The sequence below is a fragment of the Parasteatoda tepidariorum genome, chromosome 1 (genome assembly GCF_043381705.1).
Source record: "Parasteatoda tepidariorum isolate YZ-2023 chromosome 1, CAS_Ptep_4.0, whole genome shotgun sequence".
Taxonomy (NCBI): Eukaryota; Metazoa; Arthropoda; class Arachnida; order Araneae; family Theridiidae; genus Parasteatoda; species Parasteatoda tepidariorum.
In genome coordinates this window covers 25,266,056-25,293,863 of record NC_092204.1, presented here as the reverse complement: position 1 = coordinate 25,293,863, position 27,808 = coordinate 25,266,056, and the positions used below count along the sequence as shown (strand labels likewise).

The window sequence follows — 27,808 nt, the reverse complement described above, 5'->3', positions numbered from 1 at the left end:
ATGGATGTTTCTTAGCAACAATAGGAAGTTAGCCACCCCTCTCTATCACCAAAATTTGAGGTGATTAAAATTGTTTTAAATACTTACAGATTGAAAAATATTAGCTCATCTGCATTGTACGAGACGTAATCTAGTCGTTATCTCATAATTTACGTCTCGTACTTTACAAAAAAAAGAACATTATTCATTGAGAATTGGGTTTAAAGAGTACTTACATAAGGTCCAGTTTAATATTAAAAGAAAATATTAGTATATAGTGTGACATTTTTTAATGCAAAGTTTACAAATAAAATTTAAGCACCTGTTAATTAGATATGGAGCAAGCAAATTTTGTAAATCATTAAAATAAATAATTTATAAAAAAATTTCAGAAATTTTTTTTTAGAACAAACAAGAATATCTCGTCTGCGAGCTTTTTATTCTTGAAAAAGTTCGAAATACGCTTTTAAGACACTGGATCCAACTTAAAGTGCGTGTTCAGGAGTATGGACACATCTCGAAATGCATGTTTCAGAAAGTGGACACACCTCCAAAGCAAAATTACGAAACTCGAAATGCATATCAAAGAAATTGTACAAAGATGTTTAAGAAAATTGAACACCCCAACCCGGTATTCCAGGATTTGGTCTCATAATGATTATACTAAGTGCTGAAAAAGTAAGAAAAACTAAGAAAAAACTTACTCGTTTAAGAGTTAAATTCGAGTTGAGCATTGAAAAAGCTAATTTCAAATTGCGTCAATTTTCTTAAACACGCATCTCGAGCTGTGTCCTTTTTCTTAAACGCGCATATCGAGCTGTGACTAGAATAAAACGTTTACCGACGTGATATTAAAAATTTTATTTTAAAATTTTCAGCGTTGAAAACAACTCGATAAAAAACAGTCTAAGAACATTTCAAACTACATCTTTTCTTTTTAAATTGCACAAAGAGGGTGCCATTTGGAGATTACATGAATTTCAAGATCAGGTCAGATCACTGATTAAATAATTATCACACATAAACATGCAAGAGTTTCAAATTGAAATGTTTATTTATAAAATGATTCACTCCAATAGGTTTAGAAATACACACTAATGGGTACTTTTCTTTCTAAATGCAGCACCGCTTCGTGTTACAATCATACCAGAGCACCAAACACTGAATATAGGTGAAACTGCTGTCTTGAACTGTTCGGTGAGTGGCCACCCAGTGCATACAATTGCATGGCGGAAAGACCAGAGACACTTGGTTGCCAACTCGAGAGTCCAATTGTTAACGAGAGATGTTCTACACATAACGTCTGTGAGGAGAGAAGATAAAGGCATGTATCAGTGTTTCGCTTACAATGACGTGGACGGAGCTCAAGGAACAGCACAAATCAAAATCGGAGGTATGATAAAATTACATATATTTTTGCTTTGAATGAATCAGGCACTAATAAGATTTTATTTTTAACCCTTTCGTCATTCTTAAAAAATATTAAGTAAGGCTGTTCTTAGTCAGGATTTTTGAAGCAGATTTCCAGTTGAGTACAGGGCATTTAACTAAATAAAGTATAAAAGATTGGAAAGTTTGTTTCGCAATAGCATTTTATTTTATAACTGCCGTTGACCAATCGATCCAATTTTAAGTTTATGACTATTAATTTTCAACGTCGCTACCTTGTAATTTTGATCCCAATCCAGAGGAAGAAGGAATTCCTGGATCAAGTATTGGGAGAAATTTGCCTCCGTGGAGGACACTTTGAGGAAACTAACCCACATTTGCGTTACATGGAGAGGAGGACAACATGAACCTCCCACGGTTAGTCTGACGGCAAGGGACTCTCACCCATGATCCGTTTACCACTGAGGATATTTTACGTCAGCACTGCTGCCGGTGCAAGCCGGGTGTGGAATTCTCATCTACCAACCATCGCTGGGATTCGATCCTGGGACCCCTCAATGGAAAGCGAGTGCTCTATCAGGTGAGCCACCATGGCTCCAGTCTCACAATAATAATTACCTTAAAAACTTCATTTTCATTAACGATTTATAACCTTAAAGGGTTTTCATATGCTAATGGCAGTCTAATGCTTACCGTATTTTAAAAATTTATGTATTAGAAAAAAAATATTTCTGAATAAGAGAAGATATGTTACTTTATTTTAATTCTTGTAGTTATTGAAAACAATAATAACTTTTAGTTGACTGATTATTTGGAAGGCAACGATTTGATTTTCATAAACGAATGTTTTCGAAATGAAGATTCTAAAAAGCAGTCTATTATGTTTAAAATATATGTCTGCAAAAGGAGAAATGTTTTTTTTTTAAATTTTTTTAATAAATGATTGTTTAGTGAGGAAAAAAATGGACCAATCTGAAAATCTTTTAATCTAATGATCAGATCTTCACGTTCTAGGTCTCCATCTTAATGACTCGAGGGGGTGACCTCAAATATGCTAATTATGTAGTGCAGGTGCTATTTTAAGTTACGAAATTTGCCACAAAAACGTACTTTCGCTAAATAAACATACCTTTTTTACAACGGATTAGGATTTCTGACTCACGAAACTTAGGGGGTAGCCGCAATCTGAGAAATATAGTCCCCATAGTTTGGGTAGGAGAGCGATTCAAAGTTTACATTTAAAGTTTACGTCTGACTCGGTAGTGAGATTATTTCAGTAGCTTAACTTTATAAGATTGCGTAGTATATTCTTCGGTAGTTAGAAAGGGGCGCCAAGCATAGGGTGTAGCTATTTTTTATTTTTTCCTGCATTTCAAATAGTATTTTAAGCTTTCAATTTGAAATTATGAAACATTTAAGGGAAAAAAACATACAATGTTTTCTTAGACCAAACTATATTTGATTCACAAATTCTCAGAACAAAAAAGGAATCTAGAAAACTTTCCTAATTTTAATAAAAGCCTAAAAAATATTAAAGTTTTGGCTAGTTGATACAGATATGTAATTGAATTGAGTGATAGAACATTTGTTTTATCGTTATTCAATCTAAGAATTAGTCAGCTAATTCAAAAATGGGGTGTTCAAAGCAATTTAATCCTGAATTCTTCAACCATTCTATAAATTTTTATTAAGAGAATAACGGTGCATAAACTAAAAAAAATAATTGGGATAGAGAAAATTACTAAAATAATTATCACATTTCAAATACAAATATTTATATTTATTAACTGAAGCTTTATCAGTGATAGTTTTGCTTAAAGTTTAAAAACCGATTTGTTTGAAATTTCGGCTGTATTAAATCCACTTAAATAGCAATTAGTAGTTGGATTTAATACAGTCAAAGCAATTACTTTATTCAATCTAAGAATTAGTCAACAAATTTAAAACTGCGGTATTAATAGCAATTTATGTCTACCAAATTTTTCAACCAATCTAAAAAATTTTTGATCAATAAAATAATAGTGCGTAAACAAAATTTTAAAAAAATCGTGATTTATATAAATATTAAAATATTTGTCACAATTCCAATTCAAAAATTCATATCTATTAAACGATCAGTTATCAACGTTTTATCAGTGATAGTTTCTCCTAAAGTTAGAAAACTGACTTGCTTGAAAATTTGGCTGTATTTAATCCACTAATTAGATAGTAATTATGTATCTTTCAAATTATTTTCCTTTAATGACTAGTGTATTTTTTACAGTTCTTATTACTGCAGAGAAGCATTTGTTTGATTGCCTATTTCGCTTGAAATGTTGTATCATATTCATTGATTAAAACACCAGTTAAATTTGATTCCTAACGTCTGTGGCAGGTTAACTTGAAAAAATAAATACAATTTCAAGCACGCAAAGTTTTGTGCACATTTTTTTAAACTTAACTAATTGGGTTTACATTGGTTTGGTTTAAAAATTTCTTCTTCTGAAATTCATTGAAAGTTTGTCTAGACTATGTTTACTTTGTCTCGTAGACATTTTCATGTTTTTCATTTTCAAGTAAGAGTGAAAAGAAAAAGAAACCCTGTGAATGAACTTGAATAAAGTTATTCATTGCATTTAGAATTAAAATATAAAAAAGTTTAATGAAAGATTGAAATCGACTTCTTTTGTTTCCAAAAAAGTAAATATTTAGATATTCTTTACTAAAGGAAAGAAGATTAGAAACCTATTCTTCGAAGTTATAGCTAAATTAAAAGAATTTTTTTAAAAATTAATTTTTACCGCTGTATTATTATAAGGACAAGGATATAATTTTTTGAATCCATCAAAGGAAAGTATCGATACCAGTGGGCAGTATCGATACTTTCCTAGTATCAAATGGAATTATCGGTACCAACTATTTTAAATACTATATATGAAATCAATACTGTTAACTACCAAAAAATAATAGTAATACTATTTATTGAGGCCAAGTATAGGAAAGAAGTATAAATAATTTTTCAATGTAGAAACTACTAAAACTAATGAAATAACTAATTTGAGTAAAAATATCATTTATTATGATAATTATTTTAATAGTTCTAAACTTAATAAGAACTTGATACGTCAAAGTATTATTTTTATGACCGGTAAAATCGTTTAAATGTTCATTATTTTAATTACATCATGTTAAGAAATACAACATATTTCTTGGTATATTAAACCATTATTTTAAAGATAAATGATAATATTATATTGATCAAATCACAATTTTAGTGTGAAATAATTAAATTACAATGATGAAATTTTAATTTTAATGCGAAATAATTAAATTACAATGATGAAATTATAATTTGTGAAATGCTTAAACTACAAGGATGAAATTATTATTTGAGAAATGATTAAACTACAATGATGAAATTGTAATTTGAGAAATGATTTAATTACAATGATGAAATTATAATTTGAGCAATGATTAAACTGCAATGATGAAATTGTAATTTGGGAAATGATTTAATTACAATGATGAAATTATAATTTGTGAAATGATTAAACTACAATGATGAAATTGTAATTTGAGAAATGATTTAATTACAAGGATGAAATTATAATTTGAGAAATGACTAAACTACAATGATGAAATTGCAATTTGAGAAATGATTTAATTGCAATGATGAAATTATAATTTGAGAAATGATTAAACTAGAATAATGAAATTGTAATTTGGGAAATGATGAAATTGCGATGAATAAATAATAATTACTTTAATAAGAATTAAATTATATTTGTATCACTACCCACGATTGACACCATGCACCTACTTAACACCCTAAACATCTTGGTACCGATTTTTTTTTCCGCCAGAATTTTTGTGGTGACGATGTGTTTGTAGTGGCGCCTAATTTTCTTGGGTGGATCGCTCATTCTTGATATTTTTGTAATGACAAGTGATTGAACTATAATGATAAAATCATAACTACTGCAATGATAAAAGTGATAATTCTTCGTAAGGTATTCTTAGTTATGTAATTTTTCTGAATTTTTTTTCAATGGCCTTTCATAAAAGAAATATTTACTCTATATACTTAGGAATGTATTCAGAGTTGTCTTTTGTAAGATGTCAAATAATTCATTCTCATCTGGAGATGACTTAGGTTCAAATCCCAGCGATGGATACTCGAATCAAATTCTTCTCCTTGCTAGCAATGACCTCAGTGCTGACGTGAAATACATATAAAAAACGAATCATGGGTTAGAATCCAAATGCCGTCAGACTAACCATTGGAGATTTTCGCTGCGCTCCTCACCCTGCAACGCAAGCATTGGTTAATTCCCAAAAAAGTCTCGATCGAAGGTTAATTTGTTTCAAAATTTTTTATTTTATATTATTTTTAAATTTTTTTTATCCTGCTATTCCTTTTATCTTCTGAATTGGATTCAAAATTACAAGATTGCGGATCCAAATCGTAGTCTTGGAGTTTCAATAACCGTAGAGTCAATACTCAAATCATATCGTAAGCACTGATACACTGACATACACAATGACCTGGTTGGTAGGGCACTAGGCCCAGGTCCAAGAGGTCATGTAATCGATCCTCGCCAGCCTAAGACTCCCGTGTAGTAAATGGTGACTGATGCATGTTAAATCTGACAGGTCATAAAGTCCTCCATGTTCTCATGACAAATCATACCTCTGGGGGTATTTATCCAGGAGTTTCTTTGTCTTCTTAAAATAAAAAACTGAACAGTTTGTCAAATATTTGACATTGTATCGTTTTAATTTAAGTTTAGCTTCAATAACATTAAACTTCTAAGTGAATATTAACAGTATATCTATATAACAGTACATCTATATAACAATACATCTATATATATATACAATTTTAATCATTTTGTAAATTTGAACTGAGTAATAAAAAACTGATGCGTTTGTAAGAAAATTGCCATTTTACCTTTTTTTCATTTAAGTTTAATTTTTCTTTCAAAGACATTAAACTCCTAAATGAGTGTTAACAGTATATCTATATAATAGTATATCTATACAACAGTATATCTGCATATATAATTTTATTCATTTGGATAGTTTAAATTGACTAATAAAAATCTGACCAATTTGTAAAAAAAATGACGTTAAACCTCTTTTACTTAAATTAAAATTTTTTTCAAAAACATTAAATCCGTAAATGAATGTTAACAGTATATCTATATTACTCTGTAATAGATTAACGGATTATTGATTTCCTGCTCCAAACATAAATGCGGTTTGAAAATCAATAAAAACCTGAAATATTTCTTTTTATAGTTTCGTCGCTACAAAGTTTTTTTAAGTTACAAATCTTTTAACTTTCCTAGAATATTTTAAGTTTTTAAAAAAGGTGCGCAAAATTAACGAATTCGAGGAAAAATTCCAAATTTCATTGTTCTTTATTGTAATTAAATTATTACAACAGAACTATTTTTTTTAGATTTTAAGAACAAATTAATTATTTTTAATTTTGCCTTCCTCTTTTATCTAAATAAATAAATGATCTTCAGAAAGTGCTTAAAAATAGTAATAAACAAACTCATCAAAGTGAACAAAAACAAAATACTTTTGAGAAAAACTCTTCTCTTATAATTTAATAAGCAAGCGTAATTGCCAAAGAATGCTTAGAGTGTGCATAGGTAAATCCTCTTTTTTACTAAAAAAAGGAGTGTAAAATATGAAATATTTTACTAAGTATTTTTATGTTATTCAAAATAGTTCCTTTTTGATATTTAGTCTTTTGTACAGGATTAAGCATAATGTATAATGCATAAATATATTTGTATAAATATACAAAATTTAAAAATATGTCTCTATAAGATTTTTCTTATAATTTTATAAAATAATCTTTTATACTGTTATTATAAATGCTATTTTAAAGAAAACAATGTAAAGTATTTTCTTGTTAAAAAACGTTATAATTTTTAGAACTTCTGAAGATATTTAAAACGAGAATTTTTTTTTAAAATTCTTAAATCTTGTTTATTATGAACAAAAAATAACAGAGAGCGACGCAAATATGCATGAATTTTTGAACTTATTTTTACTTTAAAATAAGTAAACTCTCTTTCTCTATCATCTTCGATTTTAAAGATTCATCGCCATTAATTTTGAGACAAGCAAAATTTTAGAAGCTTGTGTTTTTTGACTGAAACTATTTGGTATGATATTTTAAGGATGAGCTTTTCCTCTGCAAGCTTTGAAACAATTTGAAAAAAATTTAAAAAGAATTCAGAAATTTTCAAACAGAAAATTAAAAAGTTTTTGTTATCGATTATTCGAAATCTTTTTCGTTAGATTTAACTTTTCACTGTAAAAAAAAAGCTTTCACTATAAATTTTGAACTCAATGTTTGCTTCATATTTGAAATCAGCATACTAAACGTAGTAAAAATCATTAAAACTATCAAAACAGTAAAATAAAATGATCTTAATGAACTGGAAAAATATTACAACTTACAAATTTATTTTCCTCAAAAATCCAAAAATAGAGCTTATGAGAAAAAGAATTTTCGTATGATAGAAATCACAACGGCAAATACCAAATTTTATAGATGATATAAGAAATTCATGATTAAAACATCAAACGAGAACAATTCAAGCAGCACAGAGGAAACAATGAAAAAAAAATAACTTAATTATAAATAAATAAATCACACTGACTACTATTTTAATGACTTGAATGAAAGAATTAAACTAAGTGAGAGAATATTAGGATTGAATTCAATTTATCAACTCTAACTTAATCAATTCTATAAAGCCCTTTTTTCTAGATATGATGTAATGATTTTTGGTGATTGAAATTGATAATAAAATGATATTCAATTTCAAAAACAAATTTGACTTTTAAGAGATTTCTTCTGGTGGGAAAATGAGTGAAGATTTTTATAAATTTTACCAACTGTGAAGAGAATTGGCCTTAAACATGAACAAATGAACGAAAGCGCATCCCCCAAGAAAAAAAAATAACTTTCCTGTATCAGTCTCTTTTTTAAGTCCCACGCTGCCCTTAACTGTTACACACATTAACATTTATGTACGCATAAGTGTTTTTTCAAAACCCTACGCATAAGTGTTTTCTCCTTTTCTGAAGTTATCAAAAACCGCCACAAAAAATAATCTGTGGAAAATATAATATGCTGATGAATTTAATGGGAAGAATACTTCCCACGATTGTATAACTGGGTTAACTACGCTTTTAATCATATCATTAAAAACCAAGTATGAACTACACTGTAAAAAATTCCTGATCAAATCAACCATCAAACCCATTTTTACCAGAACATATTACGAAATAAAAAAAATCTGATATACCGTAATTTTTACTATAACAATTATCGTAAAATTATTGTTTTTCTCTAGTTAAATAAATATTACTTCAGAAATTAATATTTTGTGGTAAAGATAGATCTTCGAGTAAAATGAATTTCACGGAGGATGCACCCTAATTTCCTGCACTTTATACCGTAATTTCATTCGTGATTTTGTACAGTTTAGATTAGTAATTTACTTTTTACCAGAACATATTACATAACAAAAAATCTGATATATCGTAAATTTTACTATAATAACTATCAAAAAATCATTGTTTTTTGCTAGTTAAAAAAGTACTACTGCAAAAATTAATATTTTTTTGTAAAGATAGATTTTCGGGTAAAATGGATTTTACGGATGATGCACCTTAAGTTCTTGCACTTTATAACGTAATTTCATACGTGATTTTGTACAGTTTAAATCAGTAATTTACTTTTTACATAAAATGGTGTCCCATTATGCTAGAATGGATTGTCGCGTGAGCAATGTCATTTCTGTAAGGTAATTAACATCCTCTATATAATTAATAGTTGAAGCTGACTGGATTTCTGGATATATCTATTAACCTAATTTATGGGAAAGGAATTATTTTTGAGTTACTTCAAAATCTAATTTATCACGCTCAAAAATTGCAACTTTCAATTTAAGCTCTAAAATATCCTAGAAAAAATTAGACCTGCAAATTTTAATATTTTCTAACGTTACTGATGTTCTTATTTATTAAGTATGAATCTATACTTCTCTGTTCTAAGAACTATTCACAGTGAAAACTTAAAGAGTAGTTCAAAATAGTTCAATACAAACAGTTACTGTTTTATTTAAAAATGATTATTATATTGTATTGAATAATTTCTAAGGCTCATAACCGTTCTCTACTCTCTTAAGATCTAGTTTACTCTTCCAAGACTGTTAATGATACTTATAATAATAAATATTTACTACATGGTCTAGACGCATGATCTTTATAGGCCTAACAGGGCCTGTCGTATAATCATAGGCCTTACAGGGGGCCCACAATTTGGCCCTATTTCTTGCTATGTATGTATATATATTTATATAATAGTGTGCTGAATAGCGTTAAAATGAGGAAATTCGAAGTCAATATTCTGCATTACAACACGTCTGCCCTTAATATTGACCCATAATATTCAAACTGGACAGGACATCCCCAACACATACGACAGGACGTCCCCGAATTGCAACAAAACCACTTTCACTCATAACACTAAATTTACCTATTAGTAATATGCAAAATATGGTTTCTCTTACTCTTTTGTGGCCAAGGCAACTAGAACGTTTCTTAATGTGGATTTCTAATATATCCGCAAATGCAAACAATAATTTTGTTTTCGTTGGATAGCTAGGGTCTCTTAAATCACTACAGTAGAGATATTCCGTCAGTTTATAAATGGGAAACGGTTATAATCAAGTTCAGCCTTGTTAAAAACTAACGCATTAAATAAAAATAGAACTAGATTCAATCACATTCTATGTCGGTAAACAACCAGCAGCACATAGATTTGTCCTTATATCCTAACTCACGTGACGTTGAGAGAGTTCTCATCTTTTTTCTGATCTAAAGTCTAACTTGCAATCGGAAAATATTCTAATTTGATTCAGTTTTATTTGTTACTTCAAATATACAGAATGTGTATATTTAAAACTTATGTACTTCATCTCAATATACCTTCAGTTTTACTTTCAAAAATATTTTTTTTTTTTGATTTATAATTCACAAGCTTAAAACTAAATATGAAGAATGAGTTGCGAGGAAAAAAATGAAATAAATTTCAAAAAGGATTAATAAATAATCTATTCATACTTTCACAAGAAAAATATGATGTTTGGTGAAGTTCACATCATTACGAAAGGAAAGAAATTGAATATTTTTTTCTTTTAACATACCCGATTAAAATTAGATATTTGCGGTGATAAATGAAACAAGTATTTATTTTATTTTGCTCTCTGAGGCATTTAATGAAATAAAAACTTTCAATATGACAGGAAGGATTTTTTTTTTCCTTTTATTTAAATCTATCTATAAAAGTGTAAAAACATATGGTATATTTATTCTGATTTTTATTTCAATGTTACAATATATAATTTATATTTTTAGCAGAAATGAAAAATAAATTTAATGCATTAACATTTAATCTCAGATTTCATGAAATTATTTTTTATTATTACTGTTCTCTGCAACACAAAAACGTTTTAATAATGTAAACTTATTTACTGTTTTTTTTATTGTTATTCATTTCATGAGGAAGAATAGTTAAATTTTGATAAATTTTATTCGATAAATTCGCGTATTGTAATAATAAAAACTATCTTTTTCTTTCATTCAAAAAACATTAAAAATATATAAAGTACATATTTATTTAAGTGATAAAAAAGGTGCATTTTAGTAAATATTGTTGAGCAATCACAAACTAATTTTATTTTAAATTATTGTGAAAAATTATAAAGCCTTGAAACTGCATTGTGAAAATTATATTTTCGCAATTTGGAGCAATAGGGATCATATTAAGGAAAAAAACCAACTTAGTAACTTTAAACATAATGAATTTTTACATTAGTTACAGGTAGTTTAAAAAATTATATTCAATTTATACTACTTTAAGTATAACTAAATGTATGTTACCACCATTTATTTGTAAGGCTTTGCAGTTTCTTTCCAAAATAATTTATAAAAACTATTTGTTGTGTTTGTAACAGGATCGTAAGACGTATATTTTTATTTATTATGCTTATTAACTAATCATGTATCCCCTAAGACGTAAATTAAATCCGAAACAATAATGAATTTTTTATTTTCATTAAAAGTCGCTTAAAATGTATTTAGTTTTCAATGTTTGTATTTTAACTATGTGTTGTAAAATTCTGAAGTTTCTCTGCGAAGTAACTCATGAAAACTATTCATTGCATTTGTAACAGGAAATATGCAACACATAAGACGTATCTTTTAATTAATTGTTGGTGTTAACTAATAATGTATCACATAAAATAGGAGTTATTAACGTTAACAATAACGAATTGTTTAAACTAGTTATTAGTAGTAAAAAATATAATGTTCGCTTTTAATGTTCGTAATATAACAAAGTGTAATAAAATTAAACAACTTTTCTGCAAAGTAATTCATGAAAGCTATTTATTACACTTTACTTTAAGAGAAGTATATTTCAGTTAATATTAATTTAATATCTAGAAACATTGCTTTAATTATTAAATATAAATAATATTTTTTTGAGATTATTTTTATGAAATGATAACTCTAAATAAAATGTAATATAAATATTGAATTATATATAAAATGTAATTCAGTCAAAAATTAAGTAAATTCCCAAGAAATATAATATTTTTGGAAGAAATTTCTATTGAAAAAATAATCTTTAATTTGACTAATTAGAAAAGCGTAATATAAGCTTAGTAAAAGTAAAAAAGACCATACCCACTAATTTCAATATGTGAACATTGGATTAAAAAGATTTACGTGGAGGATTTAATAAAAATGTCATTTTTTCTATTAATCAATACATTACGATTTGCTCACAATTTATTACTATTTTTTTTATAATTTTTTAATACAGTATGTAATTATAAATACATAATTACAATAATATAATATAAATATGTAAATATGTAATATGTAATTACATGTAATTAAAATGTAATAATGTAATTATGAACAAAACAAAAAGATAAGTATTAGTTTAGTAACTAAGTTAGCACCATTTTTTTTTACTCTTAAAATGTTTAAAGCGTGGGAATATTTGATTTTCTCTGCCAATTCTCCGCTGTTTGTTACTAATTTTTGCGTAAATAGTTACTCTTCATCAAACTTAATTACAGATTCAAAACAAGAGGCGTCTATGAGGTTAAATTTCAATTTTAAAAATCGGGACACCCGTTCTTTCAGCTATGGCTCCCTCCCCAACAACACAAGTGTCACGAGCAGCTTTGACTGTCTTAAAACCATTTTGAAAGCAAAAAGAAGGAAGTGCCAAAAATTCTCAGTTTTCCCAAGTTATTATTACATTTTAATGATATGAAAACCAACATAAATCAACTCGATCAAAAAAAAGCATAAATTATGGTAGAACAAAACATCTTTTATGAATAATTCAAAACAACATTATGACAAAAGCATTTAAGGCCTTGCGAAATGCTTTTAAACTACAAAATCGGAGCTATTTTCATCAGACTAAAAATGTGATTAAAATAGAGAATAAAAACTAAAAGTTTTTAATTGATATTTGATAGTGAGAAAGACAGTACAATAAATGATATTGTAGGTCAGAGAAGGTGTTCTTAGCTGAAAAAAAAATCAATAACTACCCACATAAACTGTCTGTAATATGTGAAATATTCTTCATTGATAATAAATTTAATCGATATAATGTATAGAAGATCTACTTCTTGTTCAAGTAGTTGAAACTCTCTCAAGAGATGTTTAAACATGATGGCGAAAAGCTATTATAAGCAAAACATTTTTTTCTAGATTTATCACATTGCACAACTTATTTTTAATAAGTACTTGAACTCTTTTTTAATGAGAATCTTTCAAAATAATTACAAGAATATTTTTTTTTATTTTTTATAAAAGCTCCTGAAACTACAAGTTTCAAATTTATGATGCGAGGCTTAAAAACCTTAATTAAAAATAGCTGAAGTAGCTGCTAAACTAGGTTTCCTTTGTAAAGTCTCGATTTTCACATCACCGATACTTATTATTTTTTTATTTTTTCAAAGTAGTTTGGTGTTTTGAATAAAATGCCTCATTAATTTTTTGTGTAGCATTAAATTGATTTCAGGAGGAATTACACGTTTTTAATGCATATTTTAATCGTAAATTAAGAGTATTAAAAAAATGTTTAATTGTGTCATTGAATTAAAGAGTTGTGATATGAAACACTTGGTTTCAAAATACGATTTCCCTAACTTTTTTTTTTACACTGATTACCTAGAAAGAAAATAGCCATATTTCGATAACGTTTACTCCTTTTTTCCCCAGTTAAAAAATGACAATATTTGTTCTTACAATTTTGTTTTTTACGAGAATCTTAAAAATAGACTTTAACACTCGGATGTCCAAGTGAAGTCATTAAGTGACCCTAACGCTAATTTTGAGTGAATATTTCATTTTCAAAAAATTGTAGCGCTTTTAATATTTTTATAGTTTCTAATATTTAATATTTTTCTAACATTTAATATTTCTCATATTCTTGATTCATTTCATGATAAAAAAAATATTGAATTAAAATGTTAAATTTTAATATGGGGTCACTAAATGTCCCCACATGGTTTAGTCTGGTCATCCAAAGTTAAATGACGATGATTATGGTGCACACGACATAAATATTTTGTATTTGTTTTCTTATGGTATATCGATGGCACATTCGTAAGGCATTGAGTTGTCAGTGTTCGACCGGGATTCTCACTTCTGATTCTACCCAGCTTGAGATTCGTTGGTTTCAATTTTTACGTGAAATAAAGACTGCTAGTGTGCAATTCTGACTATATTGTTACCATCATGGTGTTGGTGTCAAAATTGTCGAACCATAATCTTAATCAACAATTGGCTGTTTCGGGAATGTTTTAATTGTTTTACTTCGTAACGATACCTATATTAAGCAATTATAGAAGTAATAGCAATATCAGAAAGCAATAGCAGTAAAATTATAAATACTTTTTTGTCATTTTGCAGATGTACCCCCATATCTTTTGTCCGCTTTCCCGGACACAACCGTCCACGCTGGTGAGAGGGTCAGTTTGAAATGCGTGTCAGCTGGCAACTTCGTTCCAAGAGTGATATGGACACTGTATGACCACGAACTCAGCTCGTCTCAAAATCCCAGGATCAGAATCGGAGATTTTATTTCAGCTCAGGGTCACGTGACCAGTTATTTGAACATAAGTGACACACGCGTGGAAGACAGTGGTGTGTATCGTTGTGATGTCAGCAATGATGTTGGAGCTGTGTGGCACGCTGCAAAACTCAACGTATACGGCCCACCATTTGTCAGACCTTTTCCAAATGTATCAGCCGTATCAGATCAAACCCTAGTTCTCAACTGCCCGGTTGGAGGATATCCAATAAAGAGCATTGTTTGGCAAAAAGGTGAGATGCAAAAGTATTTACTCCTAGGAAAAAAAATTTGCATGGCTAAAATAATATTATACATTGTGTATTTTATTACATTCACTTTAGTTTTTCAGAGTTATCAACACATCACTAAGTAATGTAATTTTTTTGAAATGTTTATGTTGTCAAAAATTATCTAATACAAAAATATGGTATCATTATGTAGAAGAAAAATACTAATAACAATTGAAAACAAGCTGCTAAGTCATATAAAATTATTTAAAAAAAATTCATCTATGATCACCTATCACGTTCCATCGAATCGATTCTCAGATAAGCTATATCGTTTTTCTACCCTGGATTGCATTCAATACAATTTTGATGCACTGTATCGTCAGTTTGGGCAAAGATGCAGTGCCTGAGGTATCTGACTAGCGCCAAAACATTATTTTGGCAAAATTTTCGAAATTGAGTATATTTTAAATTTAGAATCCCAGTATTCTTAGCTTTCAAAAAAATATTTTACTTTTGTTTGTACTCTAATTATGTACAAAGTTATGTCAGCCTTTGTGCAAGATGGTAATAGAGGATAGACTAATAATTTTAAGTCTATAAAGGCATTAATCTCAAAATTTTATTTTTTTCACATTTTGCACCACTTTGAACATGATATCTCATTTTGTTTTTAAAATAATTGTATAAAATTTTTCATGAGTGTTTATGATTATAGCACTACAGACGGAGAGGAAAAAGTAGAATTTCATTTTTTATGCTTGTTTTTTCACAAAGACAAGTACGGATACTTTAAAAAATTGCTTTTTTAACTACATTGATTCCTACTTCAGTAGTATATGCACTTGTTTTTAAGATAACAGTTCAAAACATAATTGATGCCCTTTTAAATAAAATCCTTAAAGTTTTTATTTTTTGTTTTAGGTGATAGAAATTCTTTTACAGTGTTTCAGTCTTTTTACACATCCAAAAAATGTCTTATTTTTACCTATAAACATGAAAAGAAAAATAATAATAATTATATTTTTTGGCTAGTTTTATAAGTTCTTACACGTAATAAAACAAATAAACTAGTTTTTTTTTAAATCTTATATTGTTATTTAAGAATAAAAAACTGCTGAAACCAGTCGGATACATTAAAACAAATACTGGTTTAAAGTTAACAGTGTCATTGCTATCTGAATACCTGCTCTTCTTTCGGGGTAAAATAAAGTATATAAAAGTATTGTTCAACACAATGTAATCATACACAAAACTGGACGGCATATACTGACACAATTAATAAGGCTAAAATAATTCTTAGCTATTTGTTACCTTTTCCGGCAATGTTACATTATTAAATTAATCAGAATACACTTTTAGAAATTTACTGATTTAAACTAAAGATTAACTATAATAATTATTATTAATCTTAATTTTATTCCCGCGACCAACCCGTGGTAATAAAAATTTACTATTAGATTCAGCAAAACATTTTGACCTAAATAAAGATAAACTATATTCAATATTAGTCGCCTTAATGCTGTTTCGTTTCCACAATCAAGCAATTTAAGCCAAAAGTTTTGCTTCTTAGTACAACTTAATTATTTTTTTATTACGATTTCTGCTGTCTTCAATTTATTTCTTAGCATAAATAAAAATCTACTGACAGTGTCGCAGTTTTCCATGGTTGTGCGAGCATTTTTATTGGACTGAAAATCACGTAGTAGGATCCAACTTTTCCTCAGTTATTTCCATATTGTTTCGGCACAAAAAATTCCAGTATAAAAAATAATAAAGTCAAAGAGGGATTGTTTTTCAATAAATATTTCTGTAGCCCTAATTTCAAGTTATTTTCCTGTACTTCTATTATTACGTTTTCAACTCAAGAGTTTAAAACTAAGAGAAATGTTTTTTTGCTAATTAATATTATAATGTAATCCTGCGCTGCATTTTAAGATAAAGTTATTTAGAAAGGTGGTCCAATCTTATTAACCACATTATAATTATTGTTGGGCAAAAAACATTAATACACTGTTATACATTACAGTTGATGATATCTGTTTAATGATTTAGAACTTATCGATCAACTTCATGCACAGTGAAGTGCAAGTAAAAATAGTATTTAATGCATATAGGCTATTTTGGTAAGCAAAATTATTAAATTACGGTAGTGAACTCATCAAATTTGTTTAAACAATATAATGTTATAACAATATAAATTTTATTTTAAAGAATAATTGTTTACAAGAACTACTTCTGTTCACCCAATAGATCTAAATAATATTTGCTAATATAATACTAATAGATAATAATATTTGCTCTTGGGAAGTGGAGGTAAGAGCGTGAGCAAACAGAATTCCTTTTATTACATATATGTTAATTGAATAATGTTAACTTTAGTAAAAAAACTGTTTTCGACCAAGAAACAACAACTATTGCAAAGCAATCATCGGGAGTGGTGAGTAGCAGCCAACATGTTACCCCCTTACCAACATGTTACCCTTTGGCCTTACCCCCTAGTAGTTTTGTATAAATTCATCTCAAATGCGTAGCGATAAACAAAACAAAATACATGGTTTAAGGTAACTTTAGAAATAGTAATTAAATAACGTTGTAATCACGTGCCATCCACGTTTATCGTTAAACTTATGTGAGATAATGAATAGAAAACAATTTATTATTAAAGAATGCTGAATAAACTTCATTTTTCATTAGGCCGATCTTTTATCTAGCAAACATCACGTTACTGTTTAAACATAAGTGATAAAACCTTTGCGAATTCAATTTGTGACAATGCCGAATGCTAAAATACTGCGAAAAATTCATTTTTCCTCCTGAATGAATGAAATACTTTTTTAAAATTATTTTTAGTATCAGGAGCTGAAATTGTAACTCCAGTCTGAATTCAAATTGCTTTCTAGGTGGTTTTGTTTGAAGTGTTCATTAAATTATATACAGCGACACAATTTCAAATTCTAACACGATATCGATATTGATGAAAATTCAATTATAACCTCATAAATTTTTATCTAATTGAAATGCGCTTGTGGTAGCTTTCATTAGTAATTTTTAAACAGAAATGTATAATGAATGTTTTAAATTGTAACAACAGTCTAAATTTCAGCAGAGTTAAAAGAGAGTTTCCAGATAGTCTCCAATTATTTGTCACCTCAGCAATTTTCCTCCCAGGTAATTGATCTCATGCAAAATTATTAGGTCATGATGTTAAATTTGAAGAAAAAAAACGACACATTCGATGTGAAATACCACTTTTCAGCGTTGGAAATAAAATCGAAACAAGTTAAAGATATTCTTTTGTGAATGGTCAGTGCTTTATATGAAATGCTTTTATGCATGAAAAAGAAACTCTCGAAATTAATTAGGCATAATTTAAGGCAAATTGTTTTGCCTCTATGTTTGTTTTAATCACAAAACATTACATTGATTACGGAAAATTATAATACAATCAGGTTCGGAATTTTGCTGGCATTGTTCTTAGAATTTGATTTCTTTTTGTGGACTTCTCTGCCATTTAAAACATTCATTATACATTTTACCTTAAAAATTACTAATGAGCGCTACTACAATCACATTTCAATTGGATAAAAATGTATGAGGTAATATTTAATTAAATTTTAATCAATATCGATAGAGTGTTGGAAAATTAAATTGTGTGAGTGCATGTAGTTTAATGAACACTTCAAACAAAACTACCTAGACAGCAATTTTTATTGTAAAGTACCATTTTCTATCAGTGTAACCAAATATAATCGCAAAGTTTTGTTTTCACGCATGATAAAAAGAACACTACACGGAAAGTAATTTGCGAAATAATCACTTTTCTAATCACTCTCGAAAGAAATATTGAAATAAAAAGAAATAGTTTAAAAAAGAAAATTGATATTTTCAATCTAATTTATGCTGATTTTAATGGCGCAAATTGAAACTTAAATTTCCTTTACGTCATTATGCAGGAAAACAGGATGACCTTTTCAGCGTTTGGGAGATAATAAATTAACTTAATTTTCTCCCATCCCTCCCTCCATGGGTCCCACACGTAGAGACCCAACTTTAAGCTGATTAGAGGAAGTTCTAATTAAAGGCAAAAGGGGTCCCGACAGGACGCTTAGAGCTCAAGTTCAGCTCGCTTTTCAAGATGCAGAGTTAGCGCGTTTCGAATAGGGAAGGGATTTTGGCGCAGGAAGGCGATTAGAGAGAGAGAAACGGGCATTTGGGGAAGGCTTATTTGGCGACTTCAATGAATGTACGTCGATCAGAGAGACTTGAGAAAGGATTAGAAAACGTATTCTAAGTTTCACTCAGTTTCTAATGAAGGAAGTTTTAGGATTCCTTTAATGAGTTGCAGTGCTACTTATTACTTGCGAAAGGCAACTAACTGATGGATTCACAAATATAGGCTAGTTTCTACTATGTTAGCAACACTTAAATCTGTTTCTCGTAGGCTCTATCATCCTACAATGCCAGGAAAAAAAATGTAAAAAAGCAAAAAAAGGAAGGAAAAAAAAACAGAAATTTTCTGTAAAAATACAGAAATCGTCTGTAAGATTTCATCTCATTCTGCCGAAAGCTCATTTTTTGCCCATGATTCAACCATGACCAAACACCTAGTCTCGTTTTCCTGGCTTCAATCTTTGAGCGTTTATGGTAGGAATGCAACGTAATTTTAATCCTTGTCAGAAGACAAGGACAGTGCCTGAGCTGGTACTACTTTCTCGAAACTAACACAGCGCAACAAGCGTCAGGAAATCTAGTCACGACAAATTTAACTTGTTTTTGCTTCTTATACACGGTGGTTGTTTTGTTGATTATCGGGATCAAACTCTCGACATACAGTTCTCCACCACAAGTGTGAACTATGCCTTATTATACGGAGATATCCGAGGGCTTTTAAACAATGGAACAGATTTTACTTGATAGGTTCAAATTTTTTTTGTTACGATTACAAAAAACTTTCATATCAACAGCAAACCAGACATTTTTACATTGTTCTCACATAAAGCAAAAAAACGAAGTTACATTGACGAGATGCAAAAGATTTAAAAAGAAAGAAGTAAAGAATATTGCGTGTGTAATAATTGTTTTTAAAAGTTCTATTCATCAGATTTGCTTTATGCAAATAAACCGTATTGATGAGTTTGTGGCGTAACTACCACTACAAATATTAAAATACCGAATCAATAATATATAAGACATGTTAACTTGAATCCATCACGAGGTACCTTTTGATAGATGAAAGTTGACATAGTCTAAGATTAATTCCCCCACATTGGTGACCTGCGGACGTGATAAGAAATTGTCAATATTGATGGATGAATCCACAATAAACAGTTGATTTGCTTTAAAAAAAATATATTGCTCAAAAAAAAAAATGAAGAAGAAATCCGGTGAAGTAAATAAAAAGTCTCCCGGTTAATAAAAAAAAATAATAATGAGCGAAATGCTAGAAAAAAAAAATAATAATAGCGAAAAGCTATAAAAAAATGATGGGAAAAAATAGCGAAAAGCTATATAAAAATAAATAAAAAAAAAAAAAAAAAAAAAAAAAAAAAAAAAAAAAAAAAAAAAAAAAAANAAAAAAAAATATATAATGAGCAAAAATTGAAGTTAATAAATAAACAGCATTAATCAACTAGTGGTATCTGTTCATCGAATTCTATCACAGATAAAATTCTGGAAGGGGAGTAATGTGGCGTAACTACCACTACAAATATTAAAATACCGAATCAATAGTATATAAGACATGTTAACTTGAATCCATCACGAGGTACCTTTTGATAGATGAAGGTTGACATAGTCGAAAATTAAATCTCCCACAAGTTCAACTATATAAAGCTTCCTAAGTCATCTGGCTTGGGTTGCAAGTTTTCCTATTGTGGTTAGAATACCATGCTATGAACACAAAGACACCTAGTTCGATCCCAACATGTGTCAAACGAACACTTTTCCCGCAACCACGTAGAATCAATGCGCGACTGTCTCGGTTTTCGACAGATGACAGCACTACACTGCATAGCCTCAGTCCACGATTCGCTCTGAAATGACAAATGCAGTCTTCTGTGTCCAGGTCAATGTCAAACTTTTTTGACGTCTACTGTAGTGACTTTAACCTTAACCTGCTCTATGGAGCACAGCTCTTATGCACAAATATTTTGTAATGTAATGATTATGCAATATGTTTTTTTTCTGTAGTAAAAAGGAACTCTCAGAGAACTTTGCTATAGATACTAAAAAATGTTTTATTTTTCGCTCGCGAATATCAGCTTTTGACTCATAATGTTCATTTTTTTACTTCATTTTATGTAAGGATTCTATAAATTATATTTTAAGAGTACTCATTACGGAGTAGGCAAAAACTATTTTCTTACAGCGAGAGAATTCATTAAAAAATATCTTTTAACTTTAAGCATTATGCATTAAGGAAAAAATACTTTTTGAGCTTAAAAAAAACATTGAATTAAAGTAAATTTAACTTTTGTCTAATATTAATTAAAATATATACTATAACGAAATCTAGTTTCATTTTTTTACTTACTTTATGAACGAGCTTTCATTAAATTTTTTTCTTATTTTTACGTTAATTGAAAGGAAAAAAAATAAATATTCCGTTTTATGTCAGAATTATTTCTGTTTCCGTTCATATCTATATACCACATGATAATATATTGATAGTTAAAATTTTAAATGTAATTTGTCATAACAAAACTGTTTTTGATTACTTAACTGAAGGAGAATTTCTCATTAAAAACTAATTATCTGTTGAAAATTTTCGATGAAGTGTTTTAAAATTAACGTCATAAAAATTTTGCTCTTTTTTCCGTGAGAGCGTGTTTTTAAAATATGAAAAGAAATAAATTTGTTAGGTAGTGCTGCATTTTAAAAGCGTGTATTCAAGCGGTATTATAAATTTTATATATTAATTATTAAAAATCTCATTTATTTAATTGATATAGTTAAAATTTGTAGAGATATTTTTAAAAAAAATATGTCTTCGATTAATGTCTTAAAAGAACTTTAATGACGTTTTTTTTAACAGAATAGAATTAACTCTCTTTGAAAATACTAAATCTTTAGAAATGGTATTGTATAGTCTATCATAAATTTTTAACTTATAATTCACTTGAAATAATTAAACGTCACAATTTATTTCATACTAGGAAACTGAAGCCCTGTTCGCTAACGCTCACCAGCCCCGCTGATTGCTTCACAATAATTGTTGTTTCTAGGCACAAAATAGTTGAAATTATTCAGCTAAACATATGTACTAAAAATAGTACATACTACATATTTACTAAAAATAGCACTTGTGCCACCACATCCCACATTTAAATACTTCCCTTACGATACTATTAAGATCTATTAGTGAACATAAATCATTTTTTGAAATCAAACTATATACAGAATATTTGTGGCGTAACTACCACTATAGATACAAAATACCAAATCAATAGTATATAAGACATGTTAACTTAATTCCATCACGAGGTACCTTTTGATCGATGAGGGTTGACATGGTCGATAATTAAATCCTCTCATTGGTGGTGACCTGAGGACGTGATAAGAACATGCCAATATCGATGGATGATCCACATTAAATTATTGATTTACTTAAAAATATACTGCTAAAGAAAAGAAGATTCGGTGAAGTAAATACAGTCTCTCGGTCAAAAAAGAAAACAATAATGAAGGAAGAAAATATATAATGAGCGAATTGCTATAAAGAAAAAAAATAATAATGAGAGAAATGCTATAAACACAAAAAAAGAAGAACCAATATATATATATATATAAAATGAGCAAATTTCATATAAATAAATAAACAGCATGAATCAACTAGTGGTAACCGTTCATCAAATTCTATGACAGATAAAATTCTGGAAGGGGAGTAATGTGGCGTAACTACCACTATAAATATAAAATACCAAATCACTAGTATATAAGACGCGTTAACTCAATTATATTTTGAGGTACCTTTTGATAGATGAAGGTTGACATAGTCGATTTATAATTTTCCTCGCATTTATAATTAAAAGTATATTATTGTGGCAAACTTGATGAGTACACAACTGTAATTTGACATTTTTGCTTCTCAAGCAGACGGATTTATTTTAAATACTATGTTGGCACTCATCACTTTGTGCATGGAGTTAAAAGTTAAGTTCTAAATCATTAAACGAATCCCTTTAACCGTAATTCATATCAGTATATTAAAGTAATTTGCTCCAAAAAAATAATATACAATTGTAAAACGGTTAATAAGATCGGACACTGATTGATTTAAATAACTTTATTGTAAAGTGTAACATAAAATTACGTTTTTCTAATAATAACATTAATAATAAAAACAATCCTGTCAAACTCTTAATTTAGAAAACAAGCAAAATCAAAAATGCAATAATAACAGTAATGGTAAGTAATTTTAAAGTAGTGATACAAAAATATTTATAAGAAAATATTTAGCAGTTCACTCTAAACTTGTGCTATCTACCCAGCCCCAACCTGAATTAAGCTTTACCTATTGAAACACAGAGCTATAAGCGATAAGCAGAGAGCTCGCCGCACTTAACTATACTCAGTACTCAATGTTTATAAGAAAACATTACATTCATGGCTTATATTAATTTTATGCTGATGACAACCAAAACAATATAAACATCAGTGTGAAAAAACTGGATCCTAAAACATGATTTTTCCAGTCAATAATAATGCGCCGTCAACAAGGGAAAACAGTGACACCATCATTAGTTTTTTATATATAGTTAAAATCATACAACTTGATATGTTATGACCAATATAGAATGGAGTAAGAAAATTTGACTTATAAAGTTTTGCATTTTCGGTAATTCTTGTCATTATAATATTTTGTAGATAAAAGATGTTATAAGGGAACTAAACTACATAACACGCTTTCCTCTTATTGTTGAACTCAATTCAAACCAACAATTTCTTTTTGTTTAAAAACATATTTCATTTAAAAAAACTGATTTGAGTGAAGAATTGTGTCCTGTCAAGAAAGATACAGAAAGAAACCTGACACTTTAATAAACGTGGATATTCATAAATCCGAAAACTAATGGAAATGACTGGAAAGAACAAAGCTCCAATTTTCCACTTGGAAAAAAACGACTAAAAATAACGAAGAGGCTTACAGAAGACCACACCAGGATCTGGAGGATCATTCATTTCTCAGCAATTGTTAAGTGTAGAATGTCATGCTTATCGCTAAAAAATGATCATCCTAGTTCTGAGCAAAGCAAAAGTTCCTTCTCACCTTCCTACTCTGGAAGCTATTTACCCTGACGGTTTTTTGTTACAACCCCAACAATGCTAGTCTTTCTCCTACAAGACGAAATCACAAAATGGCTGGATGATAATGGAATAAATATTTTGAAGTGGATTGGAAAGTAATTGTTTACACATGAATTTAAGATGAATGAATACTCTATTTAAGGTGCTGATTTGGCATGTTATATTTTAGGATCTTGTGTTATAGTGAATAATGAGCTTGATTTTTTAAAAAAAATCAAAATGTCAGTATTGTTTTTTCTAAAATTACTGTTAAAACTCTTAGCTACTGCTTTCATTTCTTTGTCTCTCTTCGAGCTCTCATCTCAACTAAACACTATAAATATGGTAATTTTTTCTTTAATTTCGTGGTTTTAAAACTGCCTTAAGCGAATTCACAAAGTTTATGAGACTTTCAGAAATCTGAATAAAACTACATTTTAAAGAATGTAAAAAAGTATTCTCGTACATTTTTCTATAGGATTTTGCGCATCAATGATTTTCAAACCGTTATAAATAATCGTAATTATTATACTAATTATATATTTTCGTAAACCTTGTGGCATGAATAGAAAAAAATATTTACGTGAATTAAGACCAAAATTGAAATTTTCTGGTGAATAACAAAAGTTGTAAAAAACTGAATATTTGCTTTTCTATGAATATATGATTGGAATATACAAATATCGATTCTAGTTTAACTGATAAAAGGTACTAAAAATAACTTAGTTTTATTTCATTTTTTAAGACATAGTTTCCTACGACAATTATTAATCTGTTAATTAAGTCTGTTTCCTTGATAAAATTTTCTAAAACAATATCTTATTGTTAATTTAATTTTACTAAATTCATTACCATCACACTTCGGTGAAAACTAGCAACCTTTTGATGTTCCTGTAGAGTCAGAATCAAGGGGAATTTTACCGCATCATGGTAGAATTGACCATACTTTCTTTTTCTCAATATAATATTTAAATGTCCTTCAGAACAATAAAGATTCTGAAAATATTTATTAAAATCGGTGATTGCTTAAATTTTTTTTATGAATTTAATACTTTAATAGTATCAATAGCTTTGTGTGAGGATTCTGATGATATGTGTTGAGACAGTAATTTCTTAAACATTCTGTATATAGTGCAATATGAACATTTACATTCTTGCTAAATTTTTGTTTTTTATTTGTAGGAGGAATAATTTTGCCTCTAGATCACAGGCACAAGATAAATTCTGCTGGTGTTCTAGAAATACAGGACGTCCAAAAAGCAGCGGATGAGGGTGAATACACTTGCATAGCTAAAAGTCCAGATGATCTGACTGCATCTGGTTCAACATTTGTTTCTGTTTTAGGTAACTAAAATTGTGGCATTTCCTGAATATATATATATATATATATAATTTTAAAATATTCTTATATCTTCTTTTGTCTGTGAGCTCATGCAGTTATTTACAAATACTATAATACCTACATAATTAAGTACAAGATTTTTTAAATGTTTTATAAAGAAATGTTGTAATTATACAAAATATTGTCATTATATTTTTTTGAAATTTTTTTTCTATGATTGTATGATTAAAATATTACACTAAAAACTATTGTATTGAAATACAAATCAAGCAATCTGTGGAAAATTCCATCAGCTGTTCTTCTCAGACCATGCTGTTCATAAGACATCTATTGCAATTGAATCTCTAGTACTGTTATTTTTCCTCTCGGAGACAGGAGAACATTCACGTAAAATTCTGAATCTGAAATACAAATATAGTCATCTGTGGAAAATTCTATCAGCTGTTCTTCTCAGACCATGCTGTTCATAAGACATCTATTGCAATTGAATCTCTAGTACTGTCATTTTTCCTCTCGGAGACAGGAAAACATTCACGTAAAACTCTGAATCTGAAATACAAATATAGCCATCTGTGGAAAATTCTATCAGCTGTTCTTCTCAGACCATGCTGTTCATAAGACATCTATTGCAAATGAATCTCTAGTACAGCTATTTTTCCTCTCAGAGACAGGAAAACATTCACTTAAAATTTGCTTTGAAGTTAGCAAATACAATATAATAAGCATCGTGTTTCATTCAGAAATCTTTTCCTCTTTACGAAGTGCTTCAAATCATATCTCTCTTCGAAATGGGACGATGATGCCACAATTTTAAATTTTTAATAATAGTTCCGATTTTGTGTTCTACTAGAAAAATTGTAGCATGCATAAGACTAAGATTCACCATATTTAAAAGACAGAAAATGTCTGACAGATATGCTTGTTTAAGTAGCCTCGAAAGTAAATTAAGACGATCACTGAGAGGAAATTCTCTCTCAGTAAGAAACACCCTTATTTCTTCTCCGAGTTCTCAACAGCGAGACAGAAATATATTTCTAAAAAAACCATCGAATTATCCAGTGGAGTAACTCCGTGGTTCTAGTGTTAAATACCATCGAAAACAAATTCAGGCGATCACTGAGAGGAAATTTTTACTCAGTAAGAAACACCCCTATTTCTTCTCTTAGTTTCCAGAAGCGAGACAGAAATATATTGCTAAAACACCATCGAATTTCCCTGTGGAGTAAAATTTGGTAGTGATCACTATCCATATTTTACGAAGTTGCTCAAAAGCTCAGAATTCAGTAGTTTACTTTTAATGAAGTTCGTTATTGCAACCGAGTCACTTAGGATCCGTTTTAGAATTTCTGATATTTTACTAGAAACCAGGGATTCTCGATATAAGAAGCAATGATTCCTTGTAGCTGAGGGCTAAATCGCTTCAATTCGAGCTGGTAATCTTGAAATGTCTCCATTCATTGATTAAGCTCCATATGTGCTTATGCCGATACATTTCATCCTGTCTACATTATGAAGAGTCATGAACTCGTTTAAGATGTTAAATATTTCATCAGCAGCTATGTATACATACTACTTATCGGAAATTGCATTTCCGATAAGTAGTATGTCCTTCACTATATCTTATGTCACTATATCCAATGTTGCACTGAAATACAGAAATACTGATTTATACGTAATAACTGAGTTTTCATCAAGCTGCAGCAATAATAAGGCGATGAACTAACGCTCTCGAATCATTTTTCTCTTATATCACCTGACTCAGCATAAATCAGCTTCATGTTTAGAATTAATGCGTCTCTGCTGTTTTGTCTGCTTCATGGCATCGTTTGTCAAGATCTCATAACATAGTACGCATTGTAGTAGTAGTTAATCTGATGAACTTGCAAATGTGAAGCCAAAAGACTTAAAAAAATTCTCGGAATGAAGCCGAAGATATTTCATGCTACTTGAAAAGATTCCACCTTGCTTTGACAAATAAATATCTTCAGCATCGATGTCGCAGTTTTGCGTTTCAAATTAAGGCAGTGATTGCTATACAAAATCAAGAAATTTGAAAAGTAATAATCAAAACTGACAAATAAACTAAGATTAGAGAAGAGGGGAAAAAACTTATAGCCGTCTAAATACATCTGCAATAAATCAAACTAAACACAAATGACTGACTTCAAAAGATGAGAAAGAAAGTATAAATAACTTTTTATCTACTGATTGTATTTCTTATGAGCTGATCTTCAAATTTAATTTTTTCAAATTTTTCTTGTGTTGGATTTATAATCTTTAAAAAAAAGGTCCGATATTTAATCGTATGTTTTTTTTATATATTATGGTTCTCGTTATATTTATAGAACATATATGATAAAATAATATGATATGATAAAGAAAAAATTGCTTTTTTAAGGA

General features: G+C 28.9%; 1 protein-coding gene across 3 annotated transcripts in view; it reads left to right on the top strand.

Moving 5' to 3' along the window:
* The window catches only part of LOC107448201 (cell adhesion molecule Dscam1), a 233,495-nt gene that overhangs the window by 95,827 nt on the left and 109,860 nt on the right, over nt 1-27,808 (top strand). For all 3 annotated transcript variants that reach the window (XR_006225556.2, XM_071177674.1, XM_043045821.2), the window contains exons 7-9: nt 1,103-1,372; nt 14,389-14,802; nt 25,249-25,410. Coding sequence is in view for 2 of the 3 variants with exons in the window: in XM_071177674.1 (XP_071033775.1) it covers nt 1,103-1,372; nt 14,389-14,802; nt 25,249-25,410 (846 nt within the window). In the remaining variant the exon portion in view is untranslated. The remainder of the gene's footprint in view (nt 1-1,102; nt 1,373-14,388; nt 14,803-25,248; nt 25,411-27,808) is intronic.